At 45.1% G+C, this 24614-nt stretch overlaps 2 protein-coding genes across 3 annotated transcripts in view; one reads left to right on the plus strand and one right to left on the minus strand.

Moving 5' to 3' along the window:
* LOC138663530 (oocyte zinc finger protein XlCOF6-like) overlaps positions 1-5525 on the minus strand; it is a 49537-nt gene extending 44012 nt beyond the window's left edge. For both annotated transcript variants that reach the window (XM_069749771.1, XM_069749770.1), the window contains exon 1: positions 5475-5525. The gene's annotated coding sequence lies outside the window, so the exon portion shown is untranslated. The remainder of the gene's footprint in view (positions 1-5474) is intronic.
* Positions 5526-5582: 57 nt separating this feature from the next.
* LOC138663531 (oocyte zinc finger protein XlCOF22-like) lies at positions 5583-24179 on the plus strand. Its single transcript, XM_069749772.1, has 7 exons — positions 5583-5652; positions 8486-8563; positions 8693-8872; positions 8956-9079; positions 9163-9260; positions 9445-9535; positions 22231-24179. Exons 2-7 carry the CDS (start codon positions 8486-8488, stop codon positions 23418-23420), a joined length of 1761 nt encoding a protein of 586 aa, XP_069605873.1. The 5' UTR covers positions 5583-5652; the 3' UTR covers positions 23421-24179.
* The last annotated feature ends 435 nt before the right edge of the window (positions 24180-24614 follow it).

Raw genomic sequence — 24614 nt, forward strand, 5'->3', positions numbered from 1 at the left:
AGAAAGCAGGAGAGGGTGGTCAACAGTGTCAAAAGCTGCAGAAAGGTCGAGAAGAATGAGCAGAGAGTGGTCACCATTACGTTTTGCTGTCAGAAGGTCATTGGTCACTTTGATGAGTGCAGTTTCTGTCGAATGTAGGGGGCGGAAACCGGACTGTGAAGGGTCTAGGAGGGAGTGAGTGGAGAGGTAACGGGTAAGGCGGGAGTATATCAGGCGCTCCAAGAGTTTAGAGATGAAGGGGAGATTGGAGACCGGTCTGTAGTTGTTTGTGCAGGATGGGTCGAGGGTGGGTTTCTTTAGTAATGGAGTAATGATAGAGTGTTTGAAGGAGGAGGGGAAAATGCCAGAGGAGAGGGAGAGATTAAAGATTGTAGTTAGGTGACTTGTGACAACTGGAGAGAGAGACTGGAGGAGATGTGAGGGAATGGGGTCGGTAGTGCATGTAGTCGGACGAGAAGAGGAGAGGAGCTTGGAGACTTCTTCTTCTGTGATGGGATCGAATGTGGAGAGTGAGCCAGGGGCAATGAGGGGAGGGATGGGAGTCACTGAACTTAGTTGTTGGGAGCGGATTTCCTGACGGATATTGTCTATTTTCTCTATAAAGTGGGAGGCCAGGTCACCAGCACAAATATCTGTGATAGGGGCTTGTGCTTTTGGCCTGAGGAGGGAGTGAAAGGTGTCAAAAAGTTTCTTGGGGTTGTTGGATAGTGAGGAGATCAGAGTGGTAAAGTAGGTCTGTTTAGCAAAGTGAAGGGCAAAGTTATGGGTCCTTAACATAAATTTGAAGTGTATGAAGTCTTCTGGTGTGCGTGTTTTCCTCCATAAGCGTTCAGCACACCTAGAGGATCGCTGGAGAAATCGGGTTTGCGATGTGAGCCAGGGCTGTTTTATTCTGTGTTTGGAGGTCCTGAGGGTGAGGGGAGCTACTTGGTCAAGGGTGCTTCTAAGAGTGTCATTGAAGTGATGTACCGCCAGATCAGGACAGGAAAAGGAAGAGATTGGGGACAATGATAAGCGTAGGGAGTCTGAAAGTGTAAGAGGGTTAATGGCTTGTAGATTTCTGACTGAATGGTGTGTAGGAGGGTGCTGGGGTGAGCGAGGATATGTGAGTGTGAAGGAGAGAATGTTGTGGTCAGAGAGGGGAAACGGTGAGTTATCTATGTAGGAGATTGAGCAGAGCCGGGCAAAAACCAGGTCCAGGGTGTTACCGTCCTTGTGTGTCTCAGAGGTTGAGAGCTGTGAGAGGCCGAGAGAAGTGGTTAGTGACAGAAGCTGGGATGCAGATGTGGAAGTGGGGCTGTTAATGGGGATGTTGAAGTCTCCCAGGATAAGGGTTGGTAGTTCTGAGGACATGAAGTGCGGCAGCCAGGCAGAGAAATGGTCCAGGAAGCGGGTGGGTGAGCCTGGGGGCCGGTATATGACCGCTACTCTGAGGGAGAGGGGGCGAAAGAGCCTGATGGTGTGGACCTCAAAAGAAGGGAATGAGAGTGATGGAACTGAGGGGATGACCTGGAAAGTGCATTGTGGGGACAGGAGTATGCCAACTCCACCACCAGGTCTGTTTGTTGGTCTCGGGGAATGGGAGAATTGTAAGCCACCATGGGTAATGGCAGCAGGAGAGACAGTGTCAGAATCCTGAATCCAGGTTTCCGTGAGGGCCAGCAGATTCAGAGAGTTTTTCAGAAAGTAATTGTGTAGGAAAGGAAGCTTGTTACATACAGACCGTGGATTCCAAAGGGCACAATTAAAAGAAGGAGGGGATGAAGGAGTGCAATTAATATTAGTAAGATTAGTAAGGTTTCGATGTGAGGTAGGGTAGGGGTTGAGGTTGAGGTTTACATGGTTATTAGATCGCCCCTCAGTCGTCTTTTTTCTAGACTAAATAATCCTAATTTTGCTAATCTATCTGGGTGTTGTAGTTCTCCCATCCCCTTTATTAATTTTGTTGCCCTCCTTTGTACTCTCTCTAGTTCCATTATATCCTTCCTGAGCACCGGTGCCCAAAACTGGACACAGTACTCCATGTGCGGTCTAACTAGGGATTTGTTCAGAGGCAGTATAATGCTCTCATCATGTGTATCCAGACCTCTTTTAATGCACCCCATGATCCTGTTTGCCATGGCAGCTGCTGCCTGGCACTGGCTGCTCCAGGTAAGGTTATCATTAACTAGGATCCCCAAGTCCTTCTCCCTGTCAGATTTACCCAGTGGTTTCCCGTTCAGTGTGTAATGGTGATATTGATTCCTTCTTCCCATGTGTATAACCTTACATTTATCATTGTTAAACCTCATCTGCCACCTTTCAGCCCAAGTTTCCAACTTATCCAGATCCATCTGTAGCAGAATACTATCTTCTCTTGTATTAACTGCTTTACATAGTTTTGTATCATCTGCAAATATCGATATTTTACTGTGTAAACCTTCTACCAGATCATTAATGAATATGTTGAAGAGAACAGGTCCCAATACCGACCCCTGCGGTACCCCACTGGTCACAGCAACCCAGTTAGAGACTATACCATTTATAACCACCCTCTGCTTTCTATCACTAAGCCAGTTACTAACCCATTTACACACATTTTCCCCCAGACCAAGCATTCTCATTTTGTGTACCAACCTCTTGTGCGGCACGGTATCAAACACTTTGGAGGGGTGTAGTTTCCAAAAAAAAAAATTCCTGGAGGGGTGTAGTTTCCAAAATGGGGTCACTTATGGAGTATTGCCACTGTTTAGGCCCATCAGGGGCTCTTCACGCACAACATGACGCCCGCAGACCATTCCATCAAAGTCTGAATAAACATCACTCCTTCCCTTCCGAGCTCTTCAGTGCGACTAAACATTGGCTTTTCCTCCACATATGGGGTATCAGGATACTCATGAGAAATTGCACAACAACTTTTGTGGTCCATTTTCTCCTATTACTCTTGTGAAAATATAAAAAATGGTGCTAAAAGATCGTTTTTGTTGCTAAAAAGTTAAATGTTCATTTTTTCCTTCCACGTTTCTGGGTTTCCAAGTTCCTGTGTAGCACCTGAAGGGTTAATAAACTTCTTGAATGTGGTTTTGAGAACCTTGAAGGCTGCAATTTTTACAATGGTGTCACTTTTGGGTATTTTCTTTCTTATAGGCCCCTCAAAGTCACTTCAAATGTGATGTGGTCCTTAATGTTTTGTAAATTTGTTGTAAAAATGAGAAATCGCTGGTCAACTTTTAACCCTTATAACTTCCTAACAAAAAAAATTATGTTTCCAACATTGGGCTGATGTAAAGTAGACATATGGAGAATGTTATTTATTAACTATTTTGTGTGACTCGAGCATGGTGCTCCATCACCTGCGATACTCCAGTAACAAGCTTGTCCGAGCTCCCGATGCCGGATCGAGTAGTGGAGAGCGGCTCACTCATCACTAGTATCTACATTATTGTGCTGGAGCCAGAAGAGGAGTCATCGCATTGTGGGAGAACTTCTCTGGGCTTCTGTCCTCTCATCCTGCAGGTGTCTGACTGGAAATAATGTAGAACCAGCGAAGCCTCATTCTGTCCACAGCTGTTATGCAGTGGTGTAGCAACGGGGGGCAGAGGGGGTGGTCGCCCCAGGCCCCGTGGTCTGAGGGGTCCACCCAGAGCTACCCTACTGTAACTGTATTGGCGTGCACAGCGTGCCCGTATAGTTACATTCTGCAGCAGTGCAGGGAGAATCGATTTCTCTGCTTTGCCGCCTGACTGCTATGAGGCCCTTGAGCAGGCGGGGGGGGGGGGGGCAGTGTCAGCAGTGGCCCTCCTACCGTCTTCGCAAGTTCAGCTGTAACACCTAGATGTTGGTACAGCTGACCGAATTGATGAGAGAAGGAGCATTTTGTTCCCTCTCCCATCATCCCCCTCTCAGCGTCTGACACCACCGACGCTGACACTGACAGGGGGTCGCGATGACGTCATTACTTGGCACCCGCTGTCTGGAGATGTGCGGGCACTCAGAACAGCGGAGGAACCAGGAAGAAAGGTGAGTATTTATTTTTTATGGGGCATTCTATAATGCTGTATATCGGCCCCCAACCCGACCTGTAAGAGAAGAAAAATAACTTTTCTTATACACATCTGCGGGGCGGCCTGGTCAGAGGGGTGTCGCTCTTCTTGATCCAGCACCTCCCATCTTCTTATGATCATCGTCCTGCTTGCTTCATGTGGATAATGCATCACTGCGTCGTCCACACAGTTTCCTCAGCATCGCGCTCCTGCGCAGGCGTACTTCTCTGCCATGTTGAGAGCAGAGCAAAGTACTGCAGTGCTCAGGTGCCAGGGCTCTTTGACCTTTCCAGACACCTGTTCGCAGTGCCAAGGAGTCTGTGTGGATGACGCAGAGACGCATCAGACACATGAAGCAAGCGGGAGGGCGACATCGCAAGAAGATTGGAGGTGCCGGACCAAAGCCTACGACACCCCTTGGATCGGACTGCCCCATAGGTGAGTATAATAAAAGGTCTTTTTCTTCTCTTACAGGTCGGGTTGGGGGCAGATATACAGCATTATAGAATGCTGCATACCAGCCCTGAAAGGTGATGGCCGTAACATATAAAGGCCAAAACTGGTGACAGGTTCCCTTTAAGGGCTGTATTATACTATAAAGTCTGCCTATGGGGGTGCATAATATTAGGGGCTGCATTATGCTATAGAGTCTGCCTTAAGGGGTGCATTTTATTAAGGGCTGCAGTATACTATAGAGACTGCCTATGGGGAGTGCATTATACTACATGGAGGCCTATGGGGAGTGCATTGTACTATATAGTCTGCCTATGGGGAGTGCATTATACTATATTGAGGACTATATTGATGATTGTCTGGTGCATTATTCTTTATGGAGGCTATTTAGGGGCCATCATACAGTGTGACGATTACAGTGTTGGAGCTATCAAACAGTTAGGGGGATACTAAGGGGTCAGCATATGTACAGTGAGGGGCATTAGACTATGTATAAGAGAGCTTCATACAGTGTATAGGGGAGCTGTACAGGGGGAGACTCAGGACATTATTAAATGTAAAGTGGGCACTTATTGTTATAGGGGAACTCAGGTTACTGTGACTGTTAAAGACGGGAAAACTGAACGATTCCATCAGAAAGAAGGTCAGCGGTAAGAGATTATCTGTAACTGTGCAGTGATCTCTTATATGTTCTGTAGGGCTGGTATCTACCACTGACCATATGGCGGTAATATCCATGTTGGTCTTTATATAGAGATTATCTTCAGTAACAGCGCGGTCATCTGCTGAGGTTCTCCTCCACTATTAGGGGGCGTCACCCAGTTGTAATCAAGGTTACCGGGTTAGGGGCTCACTCAGAAGCTTCGCCCCCCCGAACCAAAACCCTAGCTACGCCTCTATGTTTCGTCACTGTTAACACCACACGGAGACCCCCAAAAACTCTCAGTGCTGATGGGGTCAATGTCCCCCAACCCGCACCCAGTAATCTCCAGCACCTACCTCCACCCTTAGAGCAGCACTCCACATATATGGCTTTTCTGTGCGCACAGGACCTGTGATGAGGTCACAGAAGGGGAGGAGTCAGGGGGTCACATGATCAGGGCCCTCAGTGTATGCAGGACTCTGCTGTGCTGACAAGTATTCAGCTCGTCTGCTGGTGCTGCTCCTTTAAGAACAGGTAACGTTGCAAAAATAGTGATTGGATCCCCCCAGATCTTTTATAAATCTTAATGATATTACAGACGGGAGTTTCCAAGAGCGCTAGATTCAGGGGCAATCCTAGTGCTGACTGAGCCGTGTGGCCTCTATCCAAGGCCAGGTTCACATTGCGTTAAAGCAGCCCATTCAACGCATGCGTTAAACGGACTGTGTTAATGCAAGTGCCGAAATGTGATCGCGCTAGCGTAGATAAAGCTAGCAGATGCTCTATCTGCGCTAGCATTGACGGACCCGGAAACGCTGCAGCCCGCTTCCGAGGGTCCATCACAGAATGACGGCACATCGCTAGAGCATGCCCATTATGGCATGCTTTCGCGATGTGCCCGATAATGGGGTTAATGGCAGCGTTAACGGACTGCTCCTTTCTTCTAGAGTCAGGAAGACTGTGGTGAATCTGTCGGCAGTGACATTGATGTCTAAGTCCGGATTACCTCTCCTGTGCTCTCTATGAAGATCTTCTCTAGGATATTCTGTGTATTTGTCCCACAGAGCCCGGGGATTGGAAGGTGCACAGGTTGTAGTCATTATAGGGAGCAGGTTTAGAAGTTGAGGTGGAAAGCGAGTGAGGGACATCTCCTGCAATGTCAGGTCCTTGTGTTTATTGGTTCTGTTGTGTGTACAGAAGACGCTCGCTCTCCACCTTGGCATACAGATCTACTATACATTGATGAGAAAGTTGCCTCCATTGTTGTCTGATCATTATTTGGTAGGTGTAGAAGTCCATAGCTGATATTTTATTGGTTGGTTTATTGGTTGACCTAGCAGTGTTGGGATCATTCGGTGTTAGATTATAGTGATCGCCCTCTTGGCCATTCCACAATATTATATGATCTATGTGTTTCTGTAATACTTTGAAGATTTTCGCTGCGTCCCTGAATAATTATATCTCGGCTTAGAAACTCCCATCCAACCATTACAATAGTTACTTCATTAACACTGGGAGAATTAAATCTTCTTTTGCGCCACCAGCCGGTGTCTGCTCTTATTACACCCTGATATTCCGCACTTGACATTCTTTATCAGGTGGTTTTATAAAGGTTTACTAACTTATTGGGTTGATGGAAAACTCTTTGCAGATTCAAAACAATGTATTTTTGTATCAGGTATAACTTCACAGTGTCAATCAGATTGCATCTGTTCAGCTCCCAAACAGTTAATTTGTAAAAATGTGGAATCTTGATTTGCTACAGGAAGCATCAAACCTATTTTGTGATATATTTGTCCCTGGACTTTAAAAGTTGGAATAAATGCAGCTTCGTTAAGTCCAGCTGTCTTACCAGAGGATGTCATCTGGAAAGATGAATTGTATCTCCTAATAATTTGCAGTAATTGCTTAGACTCATGAGTTGTTCCTGACATGTATGAAAAAAGTGGTTCAGGAGGTAGAGTTAAAGGTGACAAATTGACTTTACCATTTGAGCTGCACATACCAGGAGATTTAATGTTAAAATTTTTGCTTGACAATGTTCTCATATTACATCCATTCTGCTTATTATGACTTTCAGATGTGACCTATAGTCGTGAATAGGGTCATAGTGAAACGCTTCCAAACTCAGGTCAGCTTGCCTACGTCGTTGCATATGTCATATGTGGTCTTTTTGACGAAGTTCATCCTTTTCTTCAGATGTTTCCACGTCCCTTGATTCAGCCTGTCTCATCTGTTTTTTCCTGAAGATGACATTCCCGTTGCTCTGATGTTTCCGCTGCCTCTGATTCAGCCTGTCTCATACATTTCCTTTCAATCCAGAGCTCACATTGTTCACTTGTCTCAGCTGTTTGAGAAGGTTTATTTTCTTAGCTTTTGGATTATATTGCCCCTTAGTTGGTCATCTTTTGGGGCGGCATTTTAAAAGCAAGTTCTTAGTATTATGACCCTTAGTAATCATCTCACACTCATCAGAGATCTAATAAGTGAAACTATATATAAAGCAATAAATGTGGGACTGCCTCACAGTCAGACTGTTCTAGTTGTCCATGGTAACCAATCAGAGCTCAGATTTCACTTTATCTCAGTAGCTTCATGCTAAAAACTGCACCCTGGCTGCTATAGGTAACCAGAACGATCTTACTGTGAGGCAATTTTCATTAAAGGAAATCTGTCACCCCAAAAAATCGTCTTTGAGCTAAGCCCACCCGCATCAGGGGCTTATCTACAGCATTCTGTAATGCTGTTGATAAGCCCCCGATGTAACCTGAAAGATGAGAAATAAAGGTTAGATTATACTCACCCAGGGGCGGTCCCGCTACGGTCCGTGTCCGATGGGCGTCGCGGTCCGGTCCAGCACCTCCTATCTTCATTCGATGACATCCTCTTCTTGTCTTCTTGCAGCGGCTCCGGCGCAGGCGTACTTTGTCTGCCCTGATGAGGACACAGCAAAGTACTGCAGTGCGCAGACACCCATTTTCTCCTTTGTTTCTATGGAGTCTTTGGGGGCCAAATCTCATGAAGGGGGGAAATTTAGAGTTTTAATGTTCGCAGTATTTTTAGTCTGGTGTTAAAGATGAGCCATACAAAATTTACTGAAACCGAGTGAAAAATGTGGTTTTGTATTCCACGGGCTACCATACGCAGATATTCTGCTTTATAAATATAGATGTAAAAAAGAAAACTAAATACTGTAAAATATTAACTCTCCTCATATGTTTCCCTTATTATCTCCAGTAATTGTATTATTACACAGGATTTTCATGATGTTACATCGGCTCATCTTCTCATTCAGGTCTCTACAATATTGGATCCTCTCAGTGAAGATCTTCTATATAAAATAATTTTTCTTAATTACCCATCACAGATGTATATGGACAGAGACAAGATGGCAGAGAGGATATTACACCTCACCCTAGAGATCCTCTTCCGGCTTACTGGAGAGGTGAGAGATTCTGATGACGTCACATTACATCATTCTTATCTATGGGGTCAACAGATGGACAGAACTGGAGAGGTGAGGACTCTGGAAATGTCTGTAGTGAGATTCATTAATGTGTCTCTCCATAACCAGGATTACACAGTAGTGAAAAAGACCTCTAGTGAGCGCTGTCAGGACCCTGTGTCTGAGGGATGGGGAAGACCCCTGAGCCCAATCATGGGACTTCCACCTCACCCCCTTATCCATGAGGACATCAATGACCAGAAGATCCTAGAACTCACCTACAAGATGATTGAGCTGCTGACTGGAGAGGTGACACTGCTGGGAATGCTGGGACATTATATAGTAGCGCCATGAAAGGATCGGGGAGATGACGGTATCATTGTATGTGTCAGGTTCCTGTAAGGTGTCAGGATGTTGCTGTCTATTTCTCCATGGAGGAGTGGGAGTATTTAGAAGGACACAACGATGTATACAAGGACATCATGATGGAGGTTCCCCAGCCCCTCATAACACCAGGTAATAGACAGGACTAAATAGACCCGGCCTATAATTATCTGTATGTAGAGAATAAATTCAGTCCCTGTATGTGTTTCCTCCAGATCTATCCAGTATGAGGACAACACCAGAGAGATGTCCCCATCTTCTTCTTCCACAGGAATGTAAACAAGAAGATCCCAATGTTCCTCAGGATCATCAGGTAGATGGAGAGAAGATGTCATGAGACCTCACCTATGATATGTAGACGACTGTGAAGGTCTTGTGCTCAGTCTTGTTTTATCCACCAGTATTATATGTTTTAGAGCGGTGGAGATGGCAGGATTAGAGCTGATCATAAATGAGATTTCTCCATCTGTCGGTGACTTTTACAATATTTGTTTCAGGGTGAAGATCTGACCCATATTAATACTACAGAGACATATGTGATGGGTGATGAGCGGTGTAAAGAGGAGATTCCTATATGTGACTACCGAGGTGAGTAGTGACCACTAAATGCAGGGAAGTCACAGATTCATTAGAAGCTGCAAATGATCTTTGGAGCAGGTAAGTTTTCCCGGAGTGGTATATGTTGGGCCGTCTGACAATTGAGTTTAGTCTAGGACAATTTGTATACACTACTAATAGACAGCTGTTACAATACCAAACTAGGGCAGTCCCTATAGGAGGAAAAACACATTAATTATACTTTATTTTCATATAGTTTCTATTCCTCACTGACTGCCACTGGAGTGGCTTATAAACTTACAATGTGTTAGGGGTCAAGTTCCCGCCTCTGCACAGGGGGAATCTCGAGCCATCTCCGCTGCGGTCTCTCATTCTTCTCCAGCCGCAGTGGAGCCTGCTTAGCAGAGACTTTGGTCCCAGCGTCTGGCTCAGCCTGATACAGTGCGGATGGCTACTGCTGCCTTTCCAGGCTCAGCCATTGTAGCCAGTACTGGTCAGCGGCGAGCAGACGTCTCTGGGACCAAGTTCTGCTTTTTCCCTTTTGAGCATGCCCAGGGTAAGACCGCTCATTGAAGGTAGGGGGTCATATGCTCAGGTACTGCAGCAGCTCCCACTGGTCCTCTAGGAAGGTCCTAAAGTTGTTCAGATACTGTAGCCTCTCCCATTGGTCCTCTAGGAAGGTCCTGAAGTTGCTGCAGCTATAAAAGGTTTGCATGACCGCACGGCCATGCGCTAGTATCAACTAAGTTGTGTGTTCAGCGCCAGTGTGGTCTTACAGTATGTACAGTACAGACCAAAAGTTTGGACACACCTTCTCATTTAAAGATTTTTCTGTATTTTCATCACTATGAAAATTGTACTTTCGCACTGAAGGCATCAAACTGAAATTATGTCTTATATTCTAGGTTCTTCAAAGTAGGCACCTTTTGCTTTGATAACTGTTTTGCACACTCTTGGCATTCTCTTGATACGCTTCAAGAGGTAGTCATCGGGAATGGTTTTCAATTCACAGGTGTGCCCTGTCAGGTTTAATAAGTGGGATTTGTTGCCTTATAAATGGGGCTGGGACTATCAGATGTGTTGTGCAGAAGTCTGGTAGATACACAGCTGATAGTCCTACTGGATAGACTGTTAGAATTTGTATTATGGCAAGAAATAAGCAGCTAAATAAAGAAAAATGAGTGGCCATCATTACTTTTTTTTTATTTTTATCGCAAATCAATTTTTATTAATAATAACATTACAATTGACATGTTACATTCTTATTTTCAATACAAAGTTTTCCCCCCAAACGACCCCCCTCATTCCCAACTTATCCTGCCCCCTCCCAGTAAGACAGCCCACCTTGTTTAATAATTCCATAATTAAATCTATAGAGTGACTAACCCCTCAGTTAGAACTGTAGGCTACATGTCCCATTTTCACCAATTTAGGACTTTGATTTACCCATTCTCTATAACAAACCTATCCCATGGCAATCCACAGAGACCACAATTTATTGAACACTTCAATTTTCCCTCTTTTCTGATAAAACCCCTTTTCCAGTATCAGGCCCTGCTTCACATATTGGAGGAATTTTCTTCCTGAAGGCGGCTCTTCCCTGATCGAATTTCGCGCTATTACCTTCCGGGCCATATACAGCAATCTGGCAATAGCTATCTTCAGGTTTTTATCCACTCCAATCTCATCCACGCACCCCAACAAGCACACCACCGGGTCCCTTGGCACCGTGCATCCGTACGCTCCTTCCACACTACTCAAAACTACCAACCAAAAAGCAGCCAGTCTCAGACATGTCCACATCATATGAAATATATCAGCATCTGTAGATCCACACCTCGGACACTCAGAATCATCACGCAAACCTGCCTTGTATAACACTTTCGGAGATTTGTAAACTCTGTGTATTACATAAAGCTGTGACAGCCTATACGGTTCGCTCAGTGACAGCCGTGGAACCCACTCTAGCACCGACTCCCAAGTCTCATTCTCCATTGGGCCCAGATCCCTCTCCCACTTAGCTCTCGCCATTATTGGAAACCCTAAGAGGAAAGTATGCAGCAGGTCTTTATACAGAGTAGAAATAACCCCCCCAGTAGTCCCTTCATTACACACATACTCCAGTACTATATCTCTTTGAATTCTAATACCTCCGTCCCTATTCTGAGGTCCAAAAGCATGTCTCATCCGCAAATACTGATACTCCCCCGCAAGCCCGAGATCAAATTCCACCTGCAATTGGGAAAAGGATTTAAACTCTCCCCGTTCAATTATCTGATGCACGTAGTGAATCCCCTTGGCCTGCCATTCTGTTAGTACCCCCAATGCCACAAACTCCTGTAAATTATTGTTATGCCATAACGGGGAGAATCTGGTCAGACCCGTAATCCCACGTATATGTCTCAGCCTACCCCACAGCTTACATATCAATAACACAGTCGGATACAATTTCCCCAAAGCCCCCAGGGATCCATCCTCCAGACATTGTATTGCTGGCCTTCTTTTTGTCACCTTTTCCATTAATTCCTGTACCGCCCCAGACGTCCCTTCAAGCGCTCAGCCCTTTAGATGCTGACTCTGGGCTCCAAGAAAATATACTTCAGGGTTAGGCAATGCCAAGCCCCCATCTTCCTTGGGTCGCTGAAGTGTCTCCAGTTTGATACGTGGATGTTGTCTCCCCCATCAAATTCCTGAACAGGGAGTTAATCTGCTTAAATTTTCCGTGCGGTATCCAAACTGGCGCATTATGAAGAACATATATAATTTTCGACATCGACATCATTTTGATAAAATTCACCCTGCCCACCACAGATAAATGCAGCTTAAGCCAAGCATCCACTTTTGCCTTAAGAACGCCTAAGATCGGAGTCAGATTCCTATGTATGTAATCCGTAATAGGCATAGATACCCATATCCCAAGATATTTAAATTGGCTTACCACCTTCAGTCGCCCATCCTCCGGCGGCTCACTCCCCTCCTCCCCTATGTCATCCACTTTAAACAAGGTAGACTTACTCCAATTTATCGTCAGTCCTGACAATGGGCAATCATTACTTTAAGAAATGAAGGTCAGTCAGTCCAAAAAATTGGGCAAACTTTGAAAGTGTCCCCAAGTGCAGTGGCAAAAACCATCAAGCGCTACAAAGACACTGCTCACATGAGGACCGCCCCAGGAAAGGAAGACCAAGAGTCAACTCTGCTTCTGAGGATAAGTTTATCCGAGTCACCAGCCTCAGAAATTGCAGGTTAACAGCAGCTCAGATTAGAGACCTGGTCAATGCCACACACAGAGTTCTAGCAGCAGACACATCTCTACAACAACTGTTAAGAGGAGACTTTGTGTAGCAGGCCTTCATGGTAAAATAGCTGCTAGGAAACCACTGCTAAGGACAGGCAACAAGCAGAAGAGACTTGCTTAGGCTACAGAACTCAAGGAATGGACATTAGGCCAGTGGAAATCTGTGCTTTGGTCTGATAAGTCCAAATTTGAGATCTTTGGTTCCAACCACCGTGTCTTTGTGCGATGCAGAAGATGTGAATGGATGGACTCTACATGCCTGGTTCCCACCGTGAAGCATGGAGGAGGTGGTGTGATGGTGTGAGGGTGCTTTGCTGGTGACACTGTTGGGGATTTATTCAAAATTGAAGGCATACTGAACCAGCATGGCATCTTGCAGCGGCATGCTATTCCATCCGGTTTGCGTTTAGTTGGACCATCATTTATTTTTCAACAGGACAATGACCCCAAACACACCTCTAGGCTGTGTAAGGGCTATTTGACCATGAAGGAGAGTGATGGGGTGCTACGCCAGATGACCTGGTCTCCACAGTCACCAGACCTGAACCCAATCGAGATGGTTTGGGGTGAGCTGGACCACAGAGTGAAGGCAAAAGGGCCAACAAGTGCTAAGCATCTCTGGGAACTCCTTCAAGATTGTTGGAAGACCATTCCCGGTGACTACCTCTTGAAGCTCATAAAGAGAATTCCAAGAGTGTGCAAAGCAGCCATCAAAGCAAAAGGTGGCTACTTTGAAGAACCTAGAATATAAGACATAATTTCAGTTGTTTCACACTTTTTTGGAAGTATATAATTACACATGTGTTAATTCATAGTTTTGATGCCTTCAGTGTGAATGTACAATTTTCATAGTCATGAAAATACAGAAAAATCTTTAAATGAGAAGGTGTGTCCAAACTTTTGGTCTGTACTGTATGTGGTTTCAGGGTTCAGCTGAAATAAGCCTCTAGAATACCGACACCTCCGGTGAGGAGTTTTGTGTGAGTGATTTAGGGCACGGCTGAAATAAGCCCCTAGAATACCGGCACCTCCGGTAAGGAGTTTTGTGTGAGTGATTTAGGGCACGGCTGAAATAAGCCTCTAGAATACCGACACCTTCGGTGAGGAGTTTTGTGTGAGTGATTTAGGGCACGGCTGAAATAAGCCCCTAGAATACCGGCACCTCCGGTAAGGAGTTTTGCGTGTGTTATTCTGACTGCATGACCACTGTTCGCTGTATTTGGTAGCTGTGTTCCTCGGTGAGGTTGACAGGCCACAGCGTTCTCTTGCCTTAAGTGACTCTGTGAAGTAACAGAGTTCACTTATACCGCCAGTGGCGTAACTACCACGGTCGCGGCAGTCGCCACTGCGACCGGGCCCGGGGGAGTCAGGGGCCCCGGCAGGTCAGATGCACGCCGACACCAGCAAAAAGTTTAAAACTGTTGCCATGCAGGTGATTTCTCCCGCACAGCAACAGACAGACCGGCCCTCCACCTGACCTGCCGGGCGCACACATCAGATCAGCAGCCGACGCCTGATCTGAAAGGAAGAGCTAAAGATCCTGTGGTGACGTCATCACTATCATAGGTCTTTCACCATTTATCAGCTCTGCCTCCTGATCACATGACGATGACGTCACCACAGGTCCTTCAGCTCTCAGCAGCTCAGTCCTGGTTGTGTGCAGCTCGTGTTCTCTGGTATCAACCAGCAGCAGATTTCCGGTTCCTGCTGTTCTGGTGAGATGTGGAGACAGGGGCAGAATGTGGAGACGGATGGGGCAGAATGCGGAGACGGATGGGGCAGAATGCGGAGATGGATGAGGCAGAATGCGGAGACGGATGGGGCAGAATGCGGAGTCGGATGGGGCAGAGTGCGGGGTCGGATGGGGCAGAGTGTGGAGTCGAATGGGGCAGAGTGCGGGGTCGGATGGGGCAGAGTGCGGAGTCGGATGGGGCAGAGTGTGGAGTCGAATGGGGCAGAGTGTGGAGTCGGATGGGGCAGAGTGTGGAGTCGGATGGGGCAGAGTGTGGAGTCGGATGGGGCAGAGTGCGGAGTCGGATGGGGCAGAGTGCGGAGTCGGATGGGGCAGAGTGCGGAGTCGGATGGGGCAGAGTGCGGAGTCGGATGGGGCAGAGTGCGGAGTCGGATGGGGCAGAGTGCGGAGTCGGATGGGGCAGAGTGTGGAGTCGGATGGGGCAGAGTGTGGAGTCGGATGGGGCAGAGTGTGGAGTCGGATGGGGCAGAGTGTGGAGTCGGATGGGGCAGAGTGTGGAGTCGGATGGGGCAGAGTGTGGAGTCGGATGGGGCAGAGTGTGGAGTCGGATGGGGCAGAGTGCGGAGTCGGATGGGGCAGGAGCATGGGCAGGATGTGGATTTGGGTGGAAAATATTTTGGCGGGGGGGGGCCCCATTTGAAAGTTCGCAGCGGGGCCCATAACTTTGTAGTTACGCCACTGTATACCGCCATATAGTACCGTCACTTACTAGCAGCTGGTTTTACTCCTGCACGGTGGACCCCGGGTTACGAACGCACCTATTACTTTATAAATAAATATTTGGTGCCTTCCGCCAAACCCTAACACGAAGTATATACAGTGGGTATGGAAAGTATTCAGACCCTTTAAATTTTTTAATCTGATTCATTGCAGCCATTTGGTAAATTTAAATAAAGTTCATTTTTTTCTCAATAATGTATACTCTGCACCCCACCTTGACTGAAAAAACAGAAATGTAGACATTTTTACAAATTTATTAAAAAAGAAAAACTGAAATATCACATGGTCATAAGTATTCAGACCCTTTGCTCAGTAATGAGTAGAAGCACTCTTGATCCATGAGTCTTCTTGGGAATGATGCAACAAGTTCTTCACACCTGGATTTTGGGATCCTCTGCAATTTTTCCTTACAGATCCTCTCCAGTTCCGTCAGGTTGGATGGTGAACGTTGGTGGACACCCATTTTCAGGTCTCTCCAGAGATGCTCAGTTGGGTTTAGGTCAGGTCAGGTTTCTGGCTGGGCCACTCAAGAATGGTCACAGAGTTGTTCTGAAGCCACTCCTTTGTTATTTTATCTATGTGCTTAGGGTCATTGTCTCGTTGGAAGGTGAACCTTCGGCCAAGTCTGAGGTCCAGAGCACTCTGGTAGAAATTTTCTTCCAGGATATCTCTGTACTTGGCCGCATTCATGTTTCCTTCAATAACAGTCGTCTTGTCCCTGCAGCTGAAAAACACCCAGTAGCACGATGCTGTCACCACCATGTTTCACTGTTGGGATTGTATTGGGCAGGTGATGAGCAGAGCCTGGTTTTCTCCACACATATCACTTAGAATTATCACCACAAAGATCAATTATCGTCTCATCAGACCAGAGAATCTCATATTCTGGGAGTCCTTCATGTGTTTTTTTTAGCAAACTCTATGTTGTCTTTCATATGTCTTGCACTGAGAGGCTTCCGTCGGGTCACTCTGCCATAAAGGCCTGCCTGGTGGAGGGCTGCAGTGATGGTTGACTTTCTCCCATCTTCTTACTGCATCTGTGGAGCTCAGCCACAGTGATCTTGGGGTTCTTCTTTACCTATCATCAAGGCTCTTCTCCCACGATTGCTCAGTTTGTCTGGACGGCCAGGTATAGGAAGGCTTCCAGTGGTCCGACACTTATTCCATTTAAGGATTATGGAGGCCACTGTGCTCTTAGGAACCTTGAGTACTACAGAATTTCTTTTGTAACCTTGGCCAGATCTGTGCCTTGCAACAATTCTGTCTCTGAGCTCCTTGGCCAGTTCCTTTAACCTCATGATTCTCATTTTGTCTGACATGCACTGTGAGCTATAATAAAGAAAACATGGCACTCAATTTCTAAAATATTTTTTTGGGATTTTTTAATGCAGCCAGAAGATAACATAGACCTTTCGGCCTTACTGGCCTTCATCAGTAACTATAAGTAAAAAAATATATACAGAATATGATTGACAATGAAAATATCATATCAAAGAAATTACAACAAAAACATAACTAAAGTATATACAGGATTGGGCAATCTAGAGTGACAAGGAATAATCTATACATAGCGTCATGTCTGAATTGAACAGTCAGATCCATATGATGTGGCATGAAACTACCATTAAATTGCACAAAATAATAATGTTATGAACAAATGAGAGTATAATATCTGGTGGAAAAAATGAGACGTTCAGTGCGATAGTAGGAGTGACACCATAGTCTATAAAGGTAAATAAGCAGAAGAAAGAACACCAGGCTGTTGAAAAAAGCTGACATGTCGTGGCGTTGAGGTGGGCTCACCGCCGGAGCCCACCTCAAAGCGAGGGATACTGCCAGCTGACGTACTATTCCGTCAGCTGGCAGAAAGGGGTTAATGAGAAAAAAAAAAGAACTTTTTTGGAATTTACCAAATGGCTGCAATGAAACAAAGTGTGAAAAATGTAAAGGCTTCTGAATACTTTCCGTACCAACTGTACATTTATTCACGCCTGCAGGAGATGTGTTGGCTCGAGTCCTGGTTTCATGGATTCACTCCACATCATAAATTAGATTATGTTTTCAATCTTAAGGAATTCAGATTACTGCACAATCTCTCCTGAAATGGGTGCGCTAATACTTTCTCTTCTCTTCTGGTCAGGACTCATAGTAGCTCCAATGGTCCACCATAAATGAGTGCAACTTCGGTTTAGTGTTGGAGTTTTCCCCTTATACATATGTTGTTGTTGAGGATGTAACTTTTTTTTGTTACATGTTCATTCTGTATGATAGTTTGATTGTCGTGGGATCGGCCTGCCTCACTTATCTCAGGCTGTAACTCACTGGTAGAGTTTTTTAAAAAAGGTTTCAATTACCTCTTCCAAATGCACGAGATCTAACTTTAAGATCCCTCAGCTCTGCACTATTATAAAAAGCTCTATTTAAATGTCTAATATTTCTTCTTTATAAAGGCACAGATGATTGGCCTCGGGGAGACCAAAACATCCAACACCGCGGAGACACCATCACGTGTTTCTCAACGCAGTGATTCCAGGACACTGCCCCCATCCCTTATGGGAAATATGCAGATGCATGTAAAGAAGCTGCGGAGACACCATCACATGTTTCTCGACGCAAGCAGTGAATAGCCAGGCCTTTCCCCGGGAAGGAACAACCACGGGAAGGGCAGCATCCTATGAAGGAAAGCCACCTATGCCAAGCATGGTATCCATCCACAGACAGCTGTTTCAGGGTTTTTGCCCCTCATCAGTGTGGAGTAGGAATCTGGCTATTAGGAGCAGTGCCTAGTAAAAAGGCTATAAAGGCACAGATGATTGGCCTCGGGGAGACCAAAACATCCAACACCGTGGAGACACCATCACGTGTTTCTCAACGCAGTGATTCCAGGACACTGCCCCCATCCCTTATGGGAAATATGCAGATGCATGTAAAGAAGCTGCGGAGACACCATCACATGTTTCTCGACGCAAGCAGTGAATAGCCAGGCCTTTCCCCGGGAAGGAACAACCACGGGAAGGGCAGCATCCTATGAAGGAAAGCCACCTATGCCAAGCATGGTATCCATCCACAGACAGCTGTTTCGGGGTTTTAGCCAGCAGAGAGCGCCTCACCGCAAATGAAGGTAAATATAGGTCATTGACCTACTTTACCTTCATTCCCCGGGGTTTTGCAGCCACGAGCACCGCTGCATTAGCAGAGCTCCTGGCTGTAAATATTTTAACCCCTTCAGATGGATTTACATCGTGGGACGTTACAGATCCTCGGAAGGTATGTATATTGTTGGTTTATTATTTTTTCTTTGTTACAGAGCGAGGGTCTTCAGAAGGATAGAGCGTAGAATAAAATATTACAACAGCCTTTGTTTTTATTTCATTAAAATACTTTTAAATAATGTGTGTGTTTTTTTTAACCCTTTACTACTATTGGATTAATAATGGATAGGTGTCATAATTGACGCCTCTCCATTATTAATTTGGCTTAATGTCACCTTACAATAGCAAGGTGGCATTAACCCTTCATTACCCCATATCCCACCGCTACACGGGAATGAGAAGAGAGTAGCCAAGTGCCAGAATAGGAGCATCTTCCAGATGTGCCTTTTCTGGGGTGGCTGGGGGCAGATGTTTTTAGCCGGGGGGGGGCAATAACCATGGACCCTCTCCAGGCTATTAATATCTGCCCTTAGTCACTGGCTTTACTACTCTGGCGGAGAAAATTGCGCGGGAGCCCACGCCAATTTTTTCCGCCATTTAACCCTTTAATACTTTATACTAACATTAGTAGTGTGGAATATGCAAAAAAAATGGGGATATGAGATGGTTTACTGTATGTAAACCATGTCTCATATCATGTCGGGTTTAGGAAGGAGATAGCAAAAGCCGACAGTATATATGTTTTTATGTTTTTTTTTACACATGGATCCCTTGTATAGCCGTATGTCGGGTTTGCAAGCCTGCGAGAAAAACACGCAGTACGGATGCCATACGGATTACATACGGAGGATGCCATGCGCAAAATACGCTGACACACCCTGCCTACGGAGGAGCTACGGACCACTATTTTGGGGACTTTTCAGCGTATTACGGCCGTAATATGCGGACCGTATTGTCTTACGCCGAGTGTGACGCCGGCCTTACACAGAGATCCATAGGCTTGGGCACAGTTACCTGCTGTTCTGTGGAGTAAGATGGGAAGAAGAATGGAGAGATAACCATGTCAGAACCAAGAGGCCAGAGAAAATACTAACTCAGGAGACATAAGAGTAGTCAGTAAACAGGCCAGGGTCAGAACAGGAATCAAATACACAAGCCGGGAGCTGAGCACAGAGGACTGAACCATAGGAGAACAAGGCTGTATCTGGCAGCTTCTGGCAATATGCTTCAAGCTTTAGTAAGGTGTGGTGCTTTCGAAGTCCAATTCTGATTGACCAAGGTGTTCTCAATCTCAGGCAGACATATCGCATATAGAAACAAATAATACTAAATAATACTAATACTAAAGCAGAAAACATGGTACCGCAACCCTATAATTGGGAACACTACTAAGACATATTGTCTAAATAAATCTAGCAGTCAACGCAGGTTGCCATTTAGTAGAGGGTATCTCACATAATCTAATCAACGTCACACAGTGACAAAAGTACTACTTAGTATCAATTGAATACCACACCAGCCCTGTTATCACTTATATGCTGCCAAGAAATAAGTGCCATCACTCATTGTATAGTCTTACCCATATTAGTGCCACTTAGATGAATCAGTGTAGCCCCTACGCGCGTTTTGCGTGGGCTTTTTCGGGGGGGCTGCATATTGCATATGCTTTGGCATTGTCCCAGATTGTCCTCCTATTGGATTGTAGTGTTGAACTGTACTGGAGTGGTGTACGGGTGCGCTATCTCTAGGGATCCGTTGATATGTATATTAGGGTATGTGGAGGAAATGTTAACTGACAATAGAACTAAAATTGTAAATGCAAAATTGTTTATTGCAAGGAAACTGATTGCAAAATATTGGGTAAGAGAGGAGCCTCCGTCCAGATGCGAATTCATTGCTCAAAGGAGCCACATTATTGAACTTGAGAAAAGTATTTACACCAGAAGAGATGAGCTGGATTTATTCTATTCATTATGGCAGCCGTGGTTGGATAGGATTAATTAATGTTATACTAGTACAGAGTACAACTCCATGGGGGGGGGTTAATTTACTGTAAAACATAAAATGAGTATGAACATGTGATCTGTTGTAAATCTTGTTATGGTTAATACAAATTTATCTGATTAAAAAAGGTGTGGTGCTTTCCAACTGGCTAAAATAGGGAGCAGATTACTGCAGCTGACAGCACACATACCCATACTGCCAGACTGGATGGTACTACAGATGCCAGGCACCCTAATCTTAGTGGCTGGGTAGAGCCTGCACTGCCAAAAGCTTCTGGTTCCAACCCCACCTCTGTTACCAGCATCACCTGCAGAATGAGTAAGCCGCGTCTGGTGTCCGAAGCAGACGTTGCAGGAGCAGATCCCAGAGGAGATGGGAAACACGATCTGCAGAATCCCTAATATGACAAAATTGCAGAAAACCAGAGCAGTTGAAATCCCTTTAGGCTAAGTGCACACGTTGCAGAATTGCCAAGGAAATTTCCGCGGCAGTTATGCGCCTACTGCCACGGGTATATCGCATGCGGAATTGGCATGCATATTCCCGCAGAAAACTAGCGTTTTGCAAGCATAATTAGCTTGCAGAATGCTAGCGAATTCCAAGCAATCTGTAGCATCGCTTGGAAAACTGATTGACAGGTTGGTCACACTTGTCAAACAGTGATTGACAAGTGTGACCAACTTTTTACTATTGATGCAGCCTATGCCGCATCAATAGTAAAAGATAGAACGTTAAAAATAATTAAAAAAAATAAAAAATGGTTATACTCACCTACCGCAAACAGCCAACCTCTTCAGCGTCTTCCGTTCCTGTAGATGGTGTGTGTGCAGGACCTTCGATGACGTCGCGGTCACGTGATCGCGACGTCATCGCGGTCATGTGACCGCGACGTCATCGCAGGTCCTTCACACACACCATCTATAGGAACGGAAGCGCCCGCGTGCAGTGCTGAGGGGCAGAAAGACTCCGGGGGCCATCAGAGGGTGAGTATATCACGATTTTTTTATTTTAATTTTTTTTTTTAACAATTATATGGTGCCCAGTCCGTGGAAGAGAGTCTCCTCTCCTCCACCCTGGGTACCAACCGCACACGATCTGCTTACTTCCCGCATGGTGGACATAGCCACATGCGGGAAATAAGCAGATAAATGCATTCCTAGGTGTGCGGAATCCCCGCGATTCCGCAAATATAATGAACATGCTGCATATTTTACCGCAAATCTTTTCCACTGCGGTAAAATACTCAGTATGTGCACAACATTTGCGGAATGCATTCTAATTAATAGGATGCTTAATGTTAGCGTTTTTTTTGCGGTTTTATAGCGTTTTTATAGCGAAAAACCGTGAAAAAAACGCGAAAAATCTGCTGTGTGTGCACATAGCCTTAAAGTTACTCCATTTTGTAAATTATAACCCTCAATGAATTAATCTATAGGAATAGTGACTATTTTGACTCCACTGGCAGTTTCCAGATATTAGCACGCACAGTGGATGTTGGAAAGTGAAAATTGCAAATATCCCAAGTTATTACCCAACACATACTGCCCAGATTGTGCTCCAGTAGATGCACATGCTGTAAAATAAATGGTTTCTTCTCACTATAGTAATGCCAAAAGCATGGATGCTTAATGTGGTTTGAGCACAGTCTAGTTAACTGTAAACTGTTAGTGTCTTGTTGAATAATTCAATAATTTTGCATAACTTGCCATTTTTACAGACGGTTTAAGTAGAAATGTTCAAAAATATAGAATTCAAGGATATTTTATTCTAAAATAATAATTGGTTTTATTCTTGGCAGATGACCGTAACAGGAGATCAGCAGGACAGCTGACATCTTCAATGTTTAAATCAGATGATCTTGAGATCCCACAGGATACAATTGAAGTGAATGCCATAACTCCAGATACACCATCATCCATTCACAGCAAAGATCTGTCATCTGATCCTTTGGAACAGGTCCTATCTTCTGATTCATTACCTACTACTAAGGAAAATCAAAGTTACAAAATTAGCATTAAAAAACAAACTTCTCCTAAAGCAATGAAGACAATTTCATTTTCAGAATATGAAAATAGTTTTCCCCTAGTAAAGTCCTTTCTCCAACAACAAAACCTTCACAAAGCAGACAATATATTTTCTTGTTCCAAGTGTGGGAGATGTTTTAACCAGAAATCAGATTTTGTCAGTCACCAGAGAATTCACACAGGGGAGAAGCCATTTTCATGTTCAGAATGTGGGAAATGTTTTGTTCGTAAAGCACAGCTTGTTACCCACCAAAGAACTCACACAAGAGAGAAGCCTTTTTCCTGTTCAGAATGTGGGAAATGTTTTCTAGATAAATCAGGTCTAATCAGACATCATAGATCTCACACAGGGGAGAAGCCTTTTTCCTGTTCAGAATGTGGGAAATGTTTTAACCAGAAAGCGAATCTTGTTAGCCACCAGAAAACCCACACAGGAGAGAAGCCTTTTTCCTGTTCAGAATGTGGGAAGTGTTTTACAGAAAAAAAAGTTCTTATCAGACACCATAGATCTCACACAGGGGAGAAGCCTTTTTCCTGTTCAGAATGTGGGAAATGTTTCAACCACAAAGCACATCTTGTTACCCACCAAAAAACTCACACTGGGGAGAAGCCTTTTTCCTGTTTAGAATGTGGGAAATGTTTTCTAGATAAATCAGTGCTTGTCAGACATCATAGATCTCACACAGGGGAGAAGCCTTTTTCCTGTTCAGAATGTGGGAAATGTTTTAACCACAAAGCGAATCTTGTTAGCCACCAGAAAACCCACACAGGGGAGAAGCCTTTTTCCTGTTCAGAATGTGGGAAATGTTTTAACCACAAAGTGAATCTTGTTAGCCATCAGAAAACCCACACAGGGGAGAAGCCTTTTTCCTGTTCAGAATGTGGGAAATGTTTTAACCAGAAAGCACATCTTGTTACACACCAAAGAACGCACACAGGGGAGAAGCCATTTTCATGTTCATAATGTGGAAAATGTTTTGTGAAGAAACCATCTTTGTAGCCACCAAAGAATTCACACAGGAGGGAGTGGCGGTGTAGTGGAGCTGAGAGGACATGTCCAGACAGAGCTCCTATAATCATGTCACAATCCTGAAATTGTTAAAGCCCTGAGTGAGTTTACCTGCAAGCAGTGTAGTTCCCTGGACTCCTGGAGGTCTCCGGCTCCTGGAGAAGTGCGGCGTGTGGCTCTGGTGTGTCGGGTTCTGATGAAACTCTGATGGGACATAAGGCCTGTGGAGGAAGGTGGACATTTTCTACTGTGCGCTCCAGTGGCAGGAGGCATGGAGCTGTGGACTTTGCTCCTGGAGGGACTGACGGAGCAGTGCGGCTCTATCCTGGAGGTACCTGAGGGGAAGCACGGTGTGAGCTCTGAGAAATGAGCTCAGCGCTCCCTTATTGATAATATAGCTGGTCCGTCGGTTCTTGCCATTTCAAGGGTCTCTGGACTCTTGTTGCCATCCCTGCAGATGCTGCAGCTCATTCTGCTACACAGGACTTGTGCAACAGTTTCGGATTTGCCATGGAATCCAGAACTCTACCTTACTACTGTAAATACTCGGAGCTGTCTGCACTCCTCTATATTACTGTGCCTAGACAAGTATATACAGTACAGACCAAAAGTTTGGACACACCTTCTCAATGTAATCACCTGTGTTTACCCACTATCTGTAAGGATTGTCCTTTTATTAATTACGTTGGACTAATAAAGAATTTCATAATTTTACTGGAGCTGGATCATCTACGTTTTTATACATCGCAGCTGCTCCGCGTCTGGGTCAGGACAAATTTCCGTGCTCTGTGTCTGATGGTCTGGTTGGTGAGCTGGCTATGGCTTTTTTGCCGAATTTTTTCTTGTTTGATATTTTTGTCCATGCATTGATAAATTTAAGTAGGTACGTTATATTATGTGTTTATAATCCTCCCCCAGTCAATGTCTCGGTTCTTCCGATGGCAATGAGCTTTGCTTTAAATTATTCGGATGCACACGTTATATGCATGGGAGACTTTAATCTAGTCATGGACAATAATTGTCTTGACAGAATTAGGCTGGATGGTGGGACATCTGGAGGGACCCCTTCTCCATCTTCGTCTCAGCTAGCACTGTTCATAGAGGGTAGTGGGTGGCTAGATCTATGGAGGATGCATCATCCTAAGGTGA

The sequence above is a fragment of the Ranitomeya imitator genome, chromosome 2, assembly GCF_032444005.1.
Source record: "Ranitomeya imitator isolate aRanImi1 chromosome 2, aRanImi1.pri, whole genome shotgun sequence".
NCBI classification, from domain to species: domain Eukaryota; kingdom Metazoa; phylum Chordata; class Amphibia; order Anura; family Dendrobatidae; genus Ranitomeya; species Ranitomeya imitator.

Coding starts and splice junctions, on each gene's coding strand:
- LOC138663531 (XM_069749772.1), top strand. CDS start 8,486: ATGTATATGGACAGAGACAAGATGGCAGAGAGGATATTACACCTCACC. Junction 8,873..8,955: donor TTGAGCTGCTGACTGGAGAG/GTGACACTGCTG, acceptor TGTATGTGTCAG/GTTCCTGTAAGGTGTCAGGA. Junction 9,080..9,162: donor CCAGCCCCTCATAACACCAG/GTAATAGACAGG, acceptor TGTTTCCTCCAG/ATCTATCCAGTATGAGGACA.